The sequence below is a fragment of the Oncorhynchus tshawytscha genome, linkage group LG11, assembly GCF_018296145.1.
Source record: "Oncorhynchus tshawytscha isolate Ot180627B linkage group LG11, Otsh_v2.0, whole genome shotgun sequence".
Classification (NCBI taxonomy): domain Eukaryota; kingdom Metazoa; phylum Chordata; class Actinopteri; order Salmoniformes; family Salmonidae; genus Oncorhynchus; species Oncorhynchus tshawytscha.
In genome coordinates, this window is record NC_056439.1 from 32,454,584 (window position 1) to 32,471,801 (window position 17,218).

The window sequence follows — 17,218 nt, forward strand, 5'->3', positions numbered from 1 at the left end:
TAGTAAGTTCATAGTATGTGAGGATCTTAAAACATCTAAGGTTAAAAAGATGCATTCAGTATTGATAACATTCATATAATTGTGTTAAAGTTAAAATCTGTCAAAGGGTACGAATTGTGAGAGTAATGTGTAAACGTTATATTGATTACTTTATTTTGTGGTGCCTAAAAGTGTTCATCTGTGATCTACGTAATGCTCTTAATCTATGAGCCGGAGATCGATTGCTCTGGTCTCCACCCATATTCCTGGGGAAAATCGCGGTCTTTTCTCATTGAACTAAACGTTGAATTGAGAATACAACACCGTATCACTCTCATGATTATTTCTCCCCTGTTTTCAGGTACTTTATCGATGATAAAAATAGTAATTTAAATGTTATAACTCGCTAACATGTCAAGAGTGTTTAAGGTGTGTCTTAGTAACGTCTTGAGGAAGTTAGAGTTAAGTTTGAAGAGAGTAATATTAGCCCTGCTCGGTTGAAGTGAATAGCATCGTACTGAGAGTAGCTGCCATTTTATGTCGATTGTGAATGAACATGTACGTTGTTAATAAGATATTTTGCTGTGTTAGTTGTATAATGGGTTTTCTGTTTTGTAATGTGTTACTTTTGTGAAATCAAATCAAATTTTATTTGTCACATACACATGGTTAGCAGATGTTAATGCGAGTGTAGCGAAATGCTTGTGCTTCTAGTTCCGACAATGCAGTAATAACGAGCAAGTAATCTAACTAACAATTCCAAAAAAAACTACTGTCATACACAGTGTAAGGGGATAAAGAATATGTACATAAGGATATATGAATGAGTGATGGTACAGCAGCATAGGCAAGATACAGTAGATGATATCGAGTACAGTATATACATATGAGATAAGTATGTAAACCAAGTGGCATAGTTAAAGTGGCTAGTGATACATGTATTACATAAGGATGCAGTCGATGATATAGAGTACAGTATCAACGTATGCATATGAGATGAACAATGTAGGGTAAGTAACATTATATAAGGTAGCATTGTTTAAAGTGGCTAGTGATATATTTACATAATTTCCCATCAATTCCCATGATTAAAGTGGCTGGAGTAGAGTCAGTGTCATTGACAGTGTGTTGGCAGTAGCCACTCAATGTTAGTGGTGGCTGTTTAACAGTCTGATGGCCTTGAGATAGAAGCTGTTTTTCAGTCTCTCGGTCCCAGCTTTGATGCACCTGTACTGACCTCGCCTTCTGGATGGCAGCGGGGTGAACAGGCAGTGGCTCGGGTGGTTGATGTCCTTGATGATCTTTATGGCCTTCCTGTAGCATCGGGTGGTGTAGGTGTCCTGGAGGGCAGGTAGTTTGCCCCCGGTGATGCGTTGTGCAGACCTCACTACCCTCTGGAGAGCCTTACGGTTGAGGGCGGTGCAGTTGCCATACCAGGCGGTGATACAGCCCGCCAGGATGCTCTCGATTGTGCATCTGTAGAAGTTTGTGAGTGCTTTTGGTGACAAGCCGAATTTCTTCAGCCTCCTGAGGTTGAAGAGGCGCTGCTGCGCCTTCCTCACGATGCTGTCTGTGTGAGTGGACCAATTCAGTTTGTCTGTGATGTGTATGCCGAGGAACTTAAAACTTGCTACCCTCTCCACTACTGTTCCATCGATGTGGATGGGGGTGTTCCCTCTGCTGTTTCCTGAAGTCCACAATCATCTCCTTAGTTTTGTTGACGTTGAGTGTGAGGTTATTTTCCTGACACCACACTCCGAGGGCCCTCACCTCCTCCCTGTAGGCCGTCTCGTCGTTGTTGGTAATCAAGCCTACCACTGTTGTGTCGTCCGCAAACTTGATGATTGAGTTGGAGGCGTGCATGGCCACGCAGTCGTGGGTGAACAGGGAGTACAGGAGAGGGCTCAGAACGCACCCTTGTGGGGCCCCAGTGTTGAGGATCAGCGGGGAGGAGATGTTGTTGCCTACCCTCACCACCTGGGGGCGGCCCGTCAGGAAGTCCAGTACCCAGTTGCACAGGGCGGGGTCGAGACCCAGGGTCTCGAGCTTGATGACGAGCTTGGAGGGTACTATGGTGTTGAATGCCGAGCTGTAGTCGATGAACAGCATTCTCACATAGGTATTCCTCTTGTCCAGATGGGTTAGGGCAGTGTGCAGTGTGGTTGAGATTGCATCGTCTGTGGACCTATTTGGGCGGTAAGCAAATTGGAGTGGGTCAAGGGTGTCAGGTAGGGTGGAGGTGATATGGTCCTTGACTAGTCTCTCAAAGCACTTCATGATGACGGATGTGAGTGCTACGGGGCGGTAGTCGTTTAGCTCAGTTACCTTAGCTTTCTTGGGAACAGGAACAATGATTGAACTAAACGTTGAATTGAGAATACAACACCGTATCACTCTCGTGATTATTTCTCCCCTGTTTTCAGGGGCGTAACATTTTTGGAGGCTCCGCTGAGATAGCTGCTCAGATGTCCAGTTTCCACACCCTGGTCGCTGAATTCCGAGCCAGCTAAATCTCCACATAACAACTCAGGCAGGCTGCAGTGAGGAAAGTGTTGCTGTTCAAGGGAAGTTGGAAGTTAGTGGTTAAGTACGTGTCAACTGAGGCCATTGATCGACCATCAGAGACAGTAAGGACCATCTAATTCAGAGTCAACTCCTGCACAGTAAAAGTTCCTCCTGTTCTGTCAACATGACAAGCGCCTTGGAAGAACTACAGGAAGAGGTAGTAGGAGAATTGCACACCCTGACTAAAGACAAATTACTAGAGATGTGATTTCCTTGAAATATCAGGCGAACAGAGAAGAGATGTTAAAGACAAATCCCGCATAGCATTAATGACTCGCATTATGATGTTCCTTGAAAGAGAGGAAGTCGCAGAGTTAGAAGATGGCGGCATGTCGGAATTGTTGCTACTTAGAGACGAAATGACAGAGATGATCAGTGGCATAGATAACAAAACAGGGCAAATTGACCATGATATTGAACCAGCCGGAACACATCACAGAATAGAGGAACTGAGAACTGTAACTCCACAACAAGGGGTGGGAACTGAGCAGATTATTGCAGCCAAAGCCAGTGATTCTCTGCATCAGCCCCAACAACATGCCAATCTTCAGGGGAGCTTGCCGCTCTCACCCAATGCACAGCCCAGCTCATACTGGCGCAAAGAGTTTAAAATTTCTGGTCAGATAGGTGAACCGGGCCACAAAGAAAAACAGATTTTTTCCAGCCTTGCCCATCAGATTGAAAATGGACTTAACAGAGGCTATCCTGAGGTAGAAATAGTAGATGCAGTAGTCAGGGCTATTTCTCCAGGCTCACAGCTACGCAGCTACTTGGAAGGTAAACCCCAGCTAACTCTTCCCACACTTAGATGTATCCTGCGTTCCCACTTCCAAGAGAAGAGTGCAACAGAGCTTTACAAACAGCTAGCTTCAGAAGCACAGCATAGCAAGGAGACCCCTCAAAGCTTCCTGATGCGCGTTTTAGATTTGAGGCAAAAAGTACTGTTTGCATCCCAGGAGTCAGAATCGGGGCTTAAGTATGACCCTGCTCTAGTCCAGAGCATGTGTTTTCACACAGTCCTTACGGGTCTCCAGAGTGACAGTATCAGGATAGACATGCAGCCTCTCCTGCTAGAGAGCAAAACATCAGATGAGGTTTTGCTAGAGAAGCTTAACATTGCTTGTGCTAATGAGATAGAAAGACGAAACAAAAAGCGGTTTAATGCCCCACAGCCTGCTACAACTGTAAGTGTAGTCCAGTTAGAAGATACGCCATCTGCAAAGTGTCCTGTGAAGGAAGCCAAAGCTAAGATACCCGCAGGACTGTTAAGAGTTAGCTGAACTTAAGACAGGTGTAGCTTCTCTAAAAGGTCTCAGTGCAGAGATTGCTCAGATTAAGGAGACATTACAGCAGCCTGTTTCAGTCACCGCCTTGTGCCTATGCCCCACCCCCAGTTAGGAGGTCAGATAGGGACCCCCAGCCACCTGTTTCCCAGCAGCAGTATTACAGCAGCTACAGTCGGTCCCAAGCACCTGACCCTGCACAGCATCAATATGCACCTAACTGGTATACCAACCGCTCTGCTCAAGCTCCAAGGAGGTGTTTTGTCTGCCAGCAGGCCAGAACAGATGCACGCTGCACACACTGCTTCCGATGTGGGAGTGGAGAACATTTTCAAGCTGGATGTAAAATCCGGGAGCCAGACCATCAAGGGAGGCCCCTTTAAACGGAAACGGGTTACCGCTGAGGGACGAGTGTTAACCGTAGCTACCAAAAAGTCCCAGAAATGTGCAAATTGTGCCAGAGAAGATTCATTTGAGAACCTGAAACAATGTTCATCATGTAAAGAGACACTGTACTGTTCCAAAGTATGTCAAAACCAACATTGGACTAAACATAAGGAAAAATGCACTCACCTGAAAATTGACTCTAATAGTGAAAGGTTTTCCTGCACAGAGGAAAATGCCCACTCCTTACCATCCCTAGCTCAAGGTTGCCACCCCGTAAGGTCACCTCGCTAGTCGGCAGACAGTGCCTTATTGAGTGTCACCTGAATCGCCACCACCTCCAAGCTCTATGGGACACAGGCTCTCAGGTATCGGTCATTGATGAACGATGGAAAGAGGAATCTCTCCCAAACGCAAGGCTGAGAGATGTTTCAGAAATCCTGGACTCACCTGATGATCTAAGGTTGACTGCAGCAAATGGGACTGAAATGCCGTACCTGGGAGGGATTGAAACAACTTTTCGGCTAGCCTCTGAAACTGACCAAACAAAGGAACTGATCATCCCGGTGCTGGTAATGAAAGGCTGTCACCTATCACATCCCATCATAGGTTTCAATGTTATCGAGCACATCCTGACAATGACCGAAAAGACTAAACGATACAGTACAGTAAAAACAGCTTTCCCAAGCCTCAAAAGAAACAAGGTGAGAGCTTTTATACAGGTTGTTAGCGCAGAACAGACAGATGAATACGCAGTGAAAACCAAAAAAGAGAAGGTTGCTGTACCAAAACACAGTAGCTTTCAGATTGAGTGCCGTGTAGCTTCCCAGCCTTTCAAAGATGACATGACAATGCTTTTCCAGCCAGACCTGAACCCGCAGTGGCCAGACGACCTTGAGTTCTTTGACACACTAGTCAGAGTCAGGAAAGGTGTTTTTCCAGTTATCCTGCTTGATGTCTCTAACCCCACTGACCACGACATTGCCCTGCTAGGACGCACAATAATCGGTACAGTACAAACCATTATGACTGTGTTACCTGCCCAAGTCTTTGAAAAAACTGTCACCCCAGCCACAGTGAATCACACCAGCATTCGAACCCCATGTACTGCTACTGAACAGTGGGATCCACCAGTAGATTTAACTCACCTAACCGAAGAACAGAGAGAGGTTGTTAGGCAAATGCTTAGAGAACAGTGTCACTCCTTCTCCAGATCAGACAATGACATTGGCTGCATTGAACGATTGAAAACGACTATTTCTCTAAAGGACTCAGTAAAGCGCACATACATGTCAGTGCCCAGGCCACTGTATCAGGAGATGAAGGATTACATTTATGCCCTCATAGTCCAGGGCTGGGTTAGGAAGTCAAACTCTTCATATTCTTCACCTGTCGTGTGCGTTCGTAAGAAGGACGGGACCCTCCGGTTGTGTATAGATTACAGAGACCTGAACAGAAAGACACATCCCGACCGCCAGCCCATCCCTCGGGTCCAAGATAACATGGACAGTTTAGGTGGTAATTCCCTCTTATATCAGGGAAAAGCGTATCACCAGGGGTTCATCTCTGAAGAAAGCAGACCACTGACAGCATTTGTGACCCCATGGGGACTCTATGAGTGGATACGTATGCCATTCGGCCTCATGAACGCTCCTGCAGCTTTTCAGCGGTGTATGGAGGAGTGTTTGGAAGGGCTCCGGGATAACATCTGCACTCCTTATCTGGACGACACGCTAGTTTTCAGTAAAACATTCGACAGCCATGTGAATGATGTGCGAAAAGTTTTGCAGCGTCTCAGAGAGTATGGCATTAAACTCAAACCAAGTAAGTGTGATCTCTTTAACCCCAGGTCCGTTATTTGGGCAGAATAGTGTCTGCAGAGGGCAGCCAAGTTGACCCAGCCGATTTTGAAGCAGTAAGAGCATTGAAAGAAATCAGACCAGAGACTGTCGGTCAGCTCAGAAAAATGCTTGGTTTACTCACTTACTACAGACAGTACATCAAAGACTTTTATAGGAGTGCCAGCTGCCTGTATGACCTCCTGAAAGCAGATTCAGAGAAATTACCTGACCACCCACGGAAAACAAAAACAAAGAAAGTAAGTCATGTGGTGCCCTCAAACAAGCCAATCCTGTGGACTGACCAGCATCAACAGGCACTTGAACAGCTGATTGAGTGTTTGCTTCACCCACCAGTTTTAGGTTTCCCTGATTTCACTCATCCATTTGTTGTACACACTGATGCGTCACACCAAGGCTTGGGAGCAGTTCTTTATCAAAAGCAAGAGGGGAAGCTTAGGGTCATTGCTTATGGCTCTCGAACCTTAACAGCAGCTGAGAAGAACTATCACTACCACTCGAGCAAGCTGGAATTTCTAGCTCTAAAATGGGCAATCACTGATAAGTTCCATGACTATTTGTACTATGCTCCGACCGTCACTATATACAGCGATAACAACCCGCTCTGCTACATTCTGTCGACTGCAAAACTGAACGCAACCACTTCCAGGTGGGTTGCAGACTTGGCTGATTTCCACTTTACAATAAAGTACAGGCCAGGCAGAGAGAACGGTGATGCAGATGCTTTGTCAAGGATGCCACTGGATGTAGAGTCACTGATGAGAGAATGTTCTGAGGAGCTTCCACCAGACACCATCACCGCCACGATACAAGCAGTTGAGGTACAGAAAGAGGCTGTTGTACCTTGGTCATTTTCAGCTGCATTGATGTCAGTATCAGCTGAAGGTGAGACAACCACTGCAACAACCAGCTCGATCCCAAAAGATGGGATAAGAGAAGCACAAGAATCTGATCTGGTCATCCGTCCTGTGCTCAATTTCAAACTGTCTGGTTCCAAACCGCCAGTTAAAGAGCAAAAGAAATTCAGTCCAAAGACAAAATGCCTATTCAGAGAATGGGACAAATTGACAATAGACAGTGATGGCATTCTGTACAGAATCACTACAGCCCGCAAGCAGTTAGTTCTACCAGAGCAGTACAAAGGTAAAGTGATGGAAGAGTTGCACAATAACATGGGACACCAAGGTACTGACCGCACTGTATCACTAGTACGTGACCGCTTCTTCTGGCCTTTTATGCAATCTGACATCGAGCACTATGTGACTAAAACTTGTAGCTGTGTCAAGCAGAAAAAGCCAGCCCATGCAACAAGAGCTCCTCTGACAAACATTGTGACAACACAGCCATTTGAACTGGTATGTATAGACTTCCTTCATCTCGACAGATGCAAAGGGGGATATGAGTACATCCTTGTGATTGTTGATCATTTTACACGTTTCACTCAAGCCTACGCCACCACATCAAAGTCAGGTAAAACTGCTGCAAATCTCATCTTCAATGACTTTGCCCTGAAGTTTGGGTTCCCGTCCCGCATCCACCATGACCAAGGGGGAGAATCTGAAAATCAGTTGTTCCATCAGTTAAAGAAACTCAGTGGCATGGCGGGGTCCAGGACAACACCCTATCACCCGATGGGAAACGGTCAAGCGGAACGCATGAACAGAACATTGTTACAAATGTTAAAGACACTAACTGAGACACAAAAGTCAAATTGGAAGGAGTCTCTGAACAAACTGGTTTATGCCTATAACTGCACCCGTTGCGAAGTGACTGGCTATTCACTATTTTATCTTCTGTTTGGGAGATCACCCAGGCTTCCAGTTGATATGCTCTTTGGATTGTGCACAGAGGCAGGTTCCAGTAACCAGCGAGAATATGTGGAGAACTGGAAACGAGGGATGGAAGAAGCATACGCCATTGCAAATGAAAATGCTCAGAAAGCCGCTGAAAGAAGTAAGAAGTACTATGACACTAAAGTTAGGAGTTCAGTGCTACAGCCTGGCGAGCGAGTTCTGATTAAAAACCTGACACCAAGAGGAGGACCAGGAAAACTCCGTAACCATTGGGAAGATACAATTCACACAGTGGTGAGACAAATGGGTTCAGACCTGCCGATTTATGAATTGAGACCAGAAAAGGGTAGGGGACGCTCCAGGGTCCTGCACAAAAATCTGCTCATGTCTTGTGACCACTTACCTTTTGAGACACAACCAGAAATGACAAAAGTGGACAAAAGTCAGAAAACGAGGAGACACCAGCCTGCATCACAGACTCTAGATTCTGATGAAGACAGTGGGGATGAATATGACCTTCATCATGAGCCGTTACAGGTTCCCACATCTCCTACAGTACCTGAGGAGAGGAATGCTGAACCAGCGAGAGAGTGGAAACACAGACCCCCAACAGTGAAACAAACAGTTGCAGTGCCAGTCCCTGATACGCTACCAGCACAGCGTCTTGTTGAAAAGCGGCTGGAGGAGACAACAACAGTTAAAGACCTGCCTGCTGAGGAGATTAACTTGCCTGCTGAAAATTTGCCTGATGATCATCCACCAAGTGCCTTTCCTTCATATACTGATGCTGCTGAACCTGAGGAACCAGCCTACCAGCTGCCACAAAGAGAGAGACACCCTCCAAGACGTATCACCTATGATCAGCTTGGTATCCCTTCCTGCTACAGTATACAGCCACAGCCACAGTTGTCCCCTGTCTACTCTGCACCAGGACTGGTTCCATGGCTGCCATCACTACAGCAATGTTACTTTCAGCCACCTTACATGTATGGTGTTCAGCAAACATGAGGCTACAGAGTTGACATGTTTGACCATGGACTACTGTCTGATTTCAGACTGTCAAAAGAGACAATTTGCAGACTATGCATATAGATCATTAAAATTGATGGACTGTTGATCAATAGTATGAGAAAAGCCTGCTTATGTTATATAGCTGGTCAACAGATATGGACTGTGAATATAACTTGTTAGTTATATTTGAACTGTGACCCTTGACCTCTGCTCAAGTACTACCTTACAGAAGAGGATTTTCTAGGTCCAGTGCATACGGACTGTTGAAGAAGACAATGTTGGTAATGTTGGGACAACATTTATTTTGTCGGGGAGAGTGTGACAGGTGAAAGGAAATATTCATAGCCTGTTATACATTAAAAAGTATTAGTAAGTTCATAGTATGTGAGGATCTTAAAACATCTAAGGTTAAAAAGATGCATTCAGTATTGATAACATTCATATAATTGTGTTAAAGTTAAAATCTGTCAAAGGGTACGAATTGTGAGAGTAATGTGTAAACGTTATATTGATTACTTTATTTTGTGGTGCCTAAAAGTGTTCATCTGTGATCTACGTAATGCTCTTAATCTATGAGCCGGAGATCGATTGCTCTGGTCTCCACCCATATTCCTGGGGAAAATCGTGGTCTTTTCTCATTGAACTAAACGTTGAATTGAGAATACAACACCGTATCACTCTCGTGATTATTTCTTCCCTGTTTTCAGGTACTTTATCAATGATAAAAATAGTAATTTAAATGTTATAACTCGCTAACATGTCAAGAGTGTTTAAGGTGTGTCTTAGTAACGTCTTGAGGAAGTTAGGGTTAAGTTTGAAGAGAGTAATATTAGCCCTGCTCGGTTGAAGTGAAGAATAGCATCGTACTGAGAGTAGCTGCCATTTTATGTCGATTGTGAATGAACATGTACGTTGTTAATAAGATATTTTGCTGTGTTAGTTGTATAATGGGTTTTCTGTTTTGTAATGTGTTACTTTTGTGAAATGATTGAACTAAACGTTGAATTGAGAATACAACACCGTATCACTCTCGTGATTATTTCTCCCCTGTTTTCAGGGGCGTAACAAATGCAGTATTACAGGTCTGTCTCAGCAGTCTGTGTTGGAGTGGTGAGTCCCGTGTCAGGAATGGGCTTTCCTGGGATTGCTTCTCCCTCTGTCTGGGCACATCCAGGTAATCGTCCCAGAGGATCTTAGAGGACAAAAGAACAAAGAAATGTACTATATTACAATCCTCATACCATTAGGTTAGGTTATGCTGCTCAACAATTCAATGGACAATAAATACTGTATATTGAGGCATACCGTGGTATTGCCAGTAGACTCTCCTAGGGAGGGGGAGTAGTTACTGTTGAGTGACAGGTCCACGTCCACAGTGGGCGGTTCCCCCAGGGTAGGGAGGGACGACAGGCTATGAGACATGTTCATGTCAGCCATGGAGAAGAAGACATCCTCTGTGCCAACAACAAGAAGCCAGATCAAACAATTGTTAATGATATCAAGATATGGGCCTACAAAAACAAAAAGCTCAATCCAAATCACCAGGTTATTAAACATAGTAGTTGCGGGTAACAGTTCATCCGAACCTTGGCTGGACACAGTTCTGGTGGTCTGGCTCACGAAGAGGTCAGGGTCGGACTCCATATGGAGCCGATACTCATCCTCCTGCTGCATGGGACGGTTCCTCTTGTCCTTCCCCCACTCCGGCCCAGCTTCGCACACAAAAGCAGACGATTTTAGTGTTTCACTCACCAACGTCTGACGCAACTCCTTTTAAGATATCATCATTCATTTACCATAATTAAACCAACCTGAGCCTGAAAAAAACCCAAACATGTCCAAGAGTAGGTGAACTTGCCTGTCCATCAACATCCAACTGAAAAACAAAAATACTGTTGTAAAGACCAAGACAATAGACATGTTGTGCATTTCAGTGTGTCCAAGTTTCACAGTTGCTGTGCCATTTCAATCATGTGAGAATGCTATATTAACCTTTGCTCCAGGCATGGTTTAGTTCTGTTTCAGGACAGTTCAATTCTGCCACTAAGGTGACCGATCTGCATGGGTTTAAAGAGTGTTGCTGAGGAAACAGGCTCTGTGCACTGGGGGTGTGGCTCACAGATGATTCTAGGGTTCCAGCTGGGGGGGTGCAAAAAGGGTGTGTGTTAGTATAGGTTCTCTATGCTTCCAAACTACACAGAGGATTATTTTAATGTAGACTCACTGTTGGGGTAGGTGAGGACTTGAAGCCGTGCGCGCTAACCAAGGTTGCCAGGTGCACTGTGTATCCTCCGACACATTGGTGCGGCTGGCTTCCAGGTTGGATGCGCGCTGTGTTAAGAAGCAGTGCGGCTGGTTGGGTTGGGTATCGGCGGACGCATGACTTTCTCTCCCGAGCCCGTACGGGAGTTGTAGCGATGAGACAAGATAGTAGCTACTACAACAATTAGATACCACGAAATTGGGGAGAAAAAAAAGGGGTAAAAATAAAATATGTGCAACAAGACCGATTCCTGTTTTGGAATTTTCTGGAAAATGTTAGATTCTGAGAACAGTGTCCAAAAAAGTAACCTTGACCCTTCTCAGAACTAAAGAAATGACAAAGAAGACATTGTTATCAATCCTCTGATGCTTGGAAAGAAAGCCCACTCAAGTGTTGTTGTATGGTAATGATCTACCACACCGGTCTCTGCAAACTTCTCCAATCCCTCCAATGGCTGGAAGCTCTCCCCCAAGTCATCTGTTAGTCTCTGGCTCAGACACTCTTTGGCAAGCTGCATGCTGCTCGTCATGAAGCTGGACCAATACATGGTTTCCATACCTGAGGCTAGTGGCACACAAGGGTCAACATTGTCGACATGGTTTATTTATCTGTAGTCGATGTGAAATCGCTAGCTAGTTAGCTGTGTGCGCACTAGTAGCAGCCATAATGCAATGATGATGATGAAGAGACAAACAGAGATGGAGGTGATTGAGTGGGTCCCTTGATTGAGGTGTCCCCTCACCCATACATGGTCTGGGTCTGAACACCATCTCCCACCCCTTGATCGCCAGGGCACAGTTCTCCTGCAGCAGGGATGCCCATGGTACGGTCAGAGAGATGGTCTGGATGAAGCCCTCTATTACCTTGAAGGGGGCATCCACTGAATCAAGGATCTCATTTAAAGACTGAGGGGAGAGAAAAAGCTCTCAGGCAAAGGTACACTGTCAGTATGTATGTCAATACAAATCCCATTATTAATATTTGCTTAGTTACATAACAAAGGTTGAACTTACCCACTTGTCCAACAGCACTTGTGCCAGTGATCCAGTGCCTTAATAGGTCTAAACTAAGCTGAGCTAAGCTCAGCTTTTCTTGTAGGAAATTGCCCAAATACCGATGCAAAAGGTATCTGCATGCCCGCTTCTTTATAGATTCAGAAAATGGACAAGTCATGTTGGTCTGATAATTGTGGTGGCTTCCAAATGGCTGTTGAATTCAGTATTCAACAAATATGTTGTATGGAGAAAAAGGATGTTGGATAACTATACATTTTTCTTCAAATAATTTAGCATCGGTAGTATCAGTCTTGTCATTCTGATGACTTCCAAAAGACAGGAAAACATCCTTTTACACACAGAGAGAAGGAGATACGTGGCAATAATTTCAACTTCAGTTTGCCGTACCTGCCAATGAGATGGAACATAACATTTAAACTCTCAACTATACATTTGATCACCACACTAGATGACAAGTTATTCAGTAACAGTAAATTACCATGTACAGTAGCAATATTATTGTCACTCCTAGGAGAGGTAGACAGCATTACTGTTAGCAGCTGCATGTTAGTTACACCACCCTAACCCTTAATTCTAAACTTCGGCTAAAATCAAAACCGAATGGGTGGCATTATCAGCTAGCCAAAACGGTCTCTGGCATCACGTCATTGCTATCTAACGCCGGGTGTCTGCTCACTTGATAATCCTGTCCATACCACTGAAAAAAATCCGACATCTAGGTTTCTTTTAATGGTTTTACAATACTGCTAGCCCCAAAATAATCTTACAGTTTGATATCAAGGATGTAGTTAGTACGACAGGCTTGGAGGGTATGTCAATGGCTATCAAATTAAATCCCCACAGCATCGACTTGTTGTTTCTCGTCTGTGATTGTTTATTAGTTAGCACCGAGCTAGCATGAACTTCTTTATTATCTTGAATATAGCTCAACTGACATGGTAAGGCAGTATGTTACATGTCATATAATGGGTTCTATATAGCAATTTAATCACATAATAGTTTTAATTTCTCACCTTCTGTATGAATTGTTTACAAACAGTTTCATGTCTCCGCAACGTTGACGCTTTCCACGTTCCGCTGTACGTAAAAAGGCAGACGGAAGTACACATTCAAACTCAACCCCCGTTCTGCGTAAATCAACTAAAAGTGTTTACTGCGCATATGCTTCTAGCAAAGCCTTTTCATCCACAAGCCATTCCACTTGAACTTTTTCGCATGACTTCTGAATAATTGCAATGTTGAAAGAGAAGGTGTTATCACAATGTTTAACTACGGTGGTGTTCAAACAGAACAACTTGCATTGATCAGAATATTTTGATAACTGGAATTGTGAGTCGTTACTGATTGTCCTGTTTGTGGCAATCTTGATTATTATTATTTTAAATTATTTTGTTATTGATATTGTTAATGAATAATTTCCAAAGTACGCTTTGGCAATATCTACATTGTTAAGTCATGCCGATAAAGCAATAGAAATTGAAATCTTCATGACAGAAATCTTTGTTGATCACCCGGAAGTACAGTAAAAACAACCACGGAGGAGGTGAGTAGAACGCAGCTAGAAAAACTAATTTGACGAAAATGACAATATTTCCTGATACTGTTGACGTTTACATATATCCATGATTATGTCATTGTAAAAACAATTCCTACTAAAAAGAGAACCCATAGCCACGGATAATGACTGCTATTGACCGTAAGCTAGCTAGCAAGCTAACATGGTGTTGATGATGGACTGTCTTGTCACTGAATGATAAGTGGTAAACAGTCATAACTGTTATTGGATACTAGCGCTAGTCATACTCTAACTCATCAAGTTAGTTTTCACATTATTCATTAATTAATTCAAAACAATCACAACACACCAGCCTTCAAAGCCCTACTAATGTTTGTTCAAAATCACGGACTGGGCCCACCCACCAAAAATAGTAAACCCTTGAGCTAACGTTAGGTGGATTCCATGATGGTGGAACTTGCTTGTATCATCTACCTCCTTGAACATAGTGCGAGGAACGTTCATTTGAAGCTTTACATCTTAGTTTACAATGTATCCGATGTCCACAAAAACACATGTATTATTGTATGATAAAACACTTGTAGTTAAAACAATTGTACTTAGCTAGCATATAGCTACTATACTTCATTTTCTGATTGCACCTTTAACCTCACAGTTGTGTCTGGTGTTTTTGTGTGTGTCGGGTGAAGAAGATGGAGATAGACTACCAACCAGAGGACTCGCCTGTCTCCTTATTCGATGAAGACTGTATTGATCACGTGAAGGACATGAGGTTGGAAGCAGAGGCAGTGGTCAGCGATGTGTTATTCGCCGTGTCCGAAATGTATGTGTCCTCAAATTTGGACAGTGCTTTGGCTGTGGCCTACATCAACGTGGAAACAAGAGAGGGCAATCGCTATTGCCTTGAGCTCAATGAAGCTGGACTAAGGGTGAGGGATATCAACAGTATTTAATTTGTGCCATTATTTAATTTGTGCTGTTCAGCTGTTATTCTGTGTAGGCCTGCTGGTATATGATTGACACTCTATTTTTATCTTACAGGTGGTTGGCTACGCCTTTGACCAGGTGGATGAGAGCTTGAGCACCCAATACTTTGAGACTATTTATTCACTGCTGGATACCCTCAGCCCAGGCTACAGAGAAGCTTTTGGGAATGCCCTGCTTCAGCGATTGGAGAGGCTGCAGCAAAATGGACAATGACAGACCAAATGGAGCTAATGATGTGGAAGTGAAACAAGGGTTGTAGGGACATCAATTGTACTATATGAATACAAACATAACAACCTTTCTCATCAGGTTATTGACCAGACATCTAGCTACTACTACAGTACTAATGTACTACTAAAAGGATCTGCGTGGTCTATCCGACGTCTGCAGTGACCATACTGCATTTATTGCGATACGGCCTCTGCAGAAGTCAGGGCATTTATACTTCTTGCGCTTAGAGGAGTAGAGCAGAGCTGTTATGAAGGAAGTGAGTTTGTGTATATACAGGACCTCCCGCCCCCACCTACCATCAACCAATTATGTCATTGTGCAGCTATACGGAGCCCTCCGCATTGGGTTTCATATTCATGTTATTCACAACAATGATTTAGACCTGCTGTGTCAGTCTGTGACCAGGATTATCTTCTGTCATCATTCACATTCAGGTTTCCTGGCTTTTGTAAAGAACTGTCTGTCAAGTTTGACAATATGTCGCAGTGGTGTTTAACCCCCCCCCCCCGGAACCGGAACTCACACTTCATTAACCCTGCTTTACTTCTACATAGGTAGATTATACTTTAAGTATGTTACTTATGGGCCACCCAAGTGGCGCAAATGTCTAAAGCACTTCATCACTGTGCTAGAGGCGTCACTACAGGCCCGGGTTCGATCCCAGGCTGTGTCGCAGCCGGCCAGGCGCATGCACGCTGATTACCATCGCCAGTTGTACAGTGCGACCGGGTTAAGCGAGCAGTCCGGCTTGGCAGGGTTGTGATTCGGAGGATGCATGGCTCTCGACCTTCGCCTCTCCTGAGTCCTTACGGGAGTTGCAGCAATGGGACAAGACTGTAACTACTAATTGGGGAGAAAAAATATATACAAATTCAAAATGTATGTTACTTAAAGAAGTTGTCCTCTGCCGTCCACTCGCTGATGCCTTTTATGTACATCAGCGAGTGCATGTCTCATTGAAACAGCCAAAGAGAGAGAAAGAAGATGTGGGGATTGTTTTCAAAATCCATCAACCACCCCCTGTGATGTTATGACTCATAAACTGCCTTAACGATTGACCATGGTATGCTCTTTGGCAAAATAATGTAAAGTACAAATCATTTACATAACCCATGTCTTAGTTACTGAAGTGTTCATTGTTGTCATGGTAGTTAAACATTTATTCTTTGTCACTTTTCATTTCACACTCCTGAGTTTTGAATAACATTGAGAAGGGTCAAATATTATTCAAAACAGTCAAGTGGCCATTATTAGAAGGGTTTCAAGGTCTGCTATTGTTATTTGGGCAAATCTAATTTATGCATTTCAAACAAGGAAATGCATTTTCATTTACTATTCACATTACTGTTATGAATACTAAATACAGATGTTGGTATTGACCTGATAGTTTGAGAAGAGGTCAGATGAGGGAGACATTTTATGAAAAATATGTGAGCTACAGTTTTGTGTGGTTGAATTGAGGACTTCCTGGTGTCTGTCATATAGTATATTCTCATTTATGTTTCTCTGTTAAGTACCCCAAGCTATCATACTTTTTAGGCAAACAATTAAAGCACCTGAAGATGAGTTGAAGAGGATGTATCATTGATAAACAAACTGCTTTTAGTTCCTCAGTAAAAAAGCACAGAAGATATGAGTGTTTATTACTGTTTCCACAACTGAGAGTCAGCAGTATTTTAATTAATTCAGATTTTGTGAAGATGCTTGAGGATGTTGGCTCCAAGTCTTATCAGTTTTACAGTTCTGGTAATTTTCCACAGTTATCGTAATTTGTGTTGAGAATTTAGTTGTGTGTGAAATAAACGATTGTCCATTGTAGTGTAATTTAAATGTACTTAGTATCAAATCAGTTTACCCTGTGAATGTCATTAGAATTTTTACTGTCATTGTTTGATGCTGACATTATTGCAGACCAACAAAAGCTAGTTAAATACATTTAATTTCCTTGTAATCTGCAATTTTGTTGCACTTATTGCTTTTGAAATGAGTGATGTGTGTGCATCGGTTTTACCAAGGTGAATGAGTAAACCCAGTTATCCCATGTAATAAATTCTTAGGATCTTGAGAATGCTGAGGCATGTGTTATGTTCTTTTATTTGGTTATGAGCTTTGAAAGTTCAACAGCACACAACAGCATTTTATTTTGAGACATTTACTTGTCCTTAATGTTAATCAGATGTGAAGGCAAATTACCAAAAAGGTAAAACTATAATACTACAAAATATAAGATTAAATAAAGACTATTATATGTAACTATTTAGACATCTTGGTTTTAATATCTAGCCATTGCTGTTTGACAGTACAGAAGAAGAAAGAATCCCCTCCCAAAGT

The 17,218-nt window shown here is 43.3% G+C and overlaps 2 protein-coding genes across 4 annotated transcripts in view; one reads left to right on the plus strand and one right to left on the minus strand.

Moving 5' to 3' along the window:
* LOC112233179 (autophagy-related protein 2 homolog B) overlaps positions 1 to 13,297 on the minus strand; it is a 32,626-nt gene extending 19,329 nt beyond the window's left edge. Inside the window, 13 exon segments of the mRNA XM_042330423.1 lie at positions 9,955 to 10,066; positions 10,180 to 10,328; positions 10,461 to 10,586; positions 10,686 to 10,750; positions 10,825 to 10,829; positions 10,867 to 10,901; positions 10,904 to 11,028; positions 11,099 to 11,462; positions 11,558 to 11,701; positions 11,880 to 12,042; positions 12,151 to 12,196; positions 12,198 to 12,540; positions 13,167 to 13,297. Of these exon segments, the coding sequence (XP_042186357.1) occupies positions 9,955 to 10,066; positions 10,180 to 10,328; positions 10,461 to 10,586; positions 10,686 to 10,750; positions 10,825 to 10,829; positions 10,867 to 10,901; positions 10,904 to 11,028; positions 11,099 to 11,462; positions 11,558 to 11,701; positions 11,880 to 12,042; positions 12,151 to 12,196; positions 12,198 to 12,310 (1,447 nt within the window). The 5' untranslated portion in view covers positions 12,311 to 12,540; positions 13,167 to 13,297.
* Positions 13,298 to 13,324: 27 nt separating this feature from the next.
* LOC112261774 (gsk3b interacting protein) lies at positions 13,325 to 16,961 on the plus strand. 3 transcript variants are annotated; one of them, XM_024437372.2, is made up of 3 exons: positions 13,325 to 13,696; positions 14,325 to 14,598; positions 14,711 to 16,961. In XM_024437372.2, the coding sequence occupies exons 2-3, from the start codon at positions 14,362 to 14,364 to the stop codon at positions 14,867 to 14,869; spliced, it is 396 nt and encodes a 131-aa protein (XP_024293140.1). In that variant the 5' UTR covers positions 13,325 to 13,696; positions 14,325 to 14,361; the 3' UTR covers positions 14,870 to 16,961. The 3 variants fall into 3 exon arrangements, with proteins under 3 accessions (XP_024293140.1, XP_024293141.1, XP_024293139.1); XM_024437373.2 differs by having other exon boundaries at positions 14,362 to 14,598; XM_024437371.2 differs by having other exon boundaries at positions 13,327 to 13,696; positions 14,359 to 14,598.
* The last annotated feature ends 257 nt before the right edge of the window (positions 16,962 to 17,218 follow it).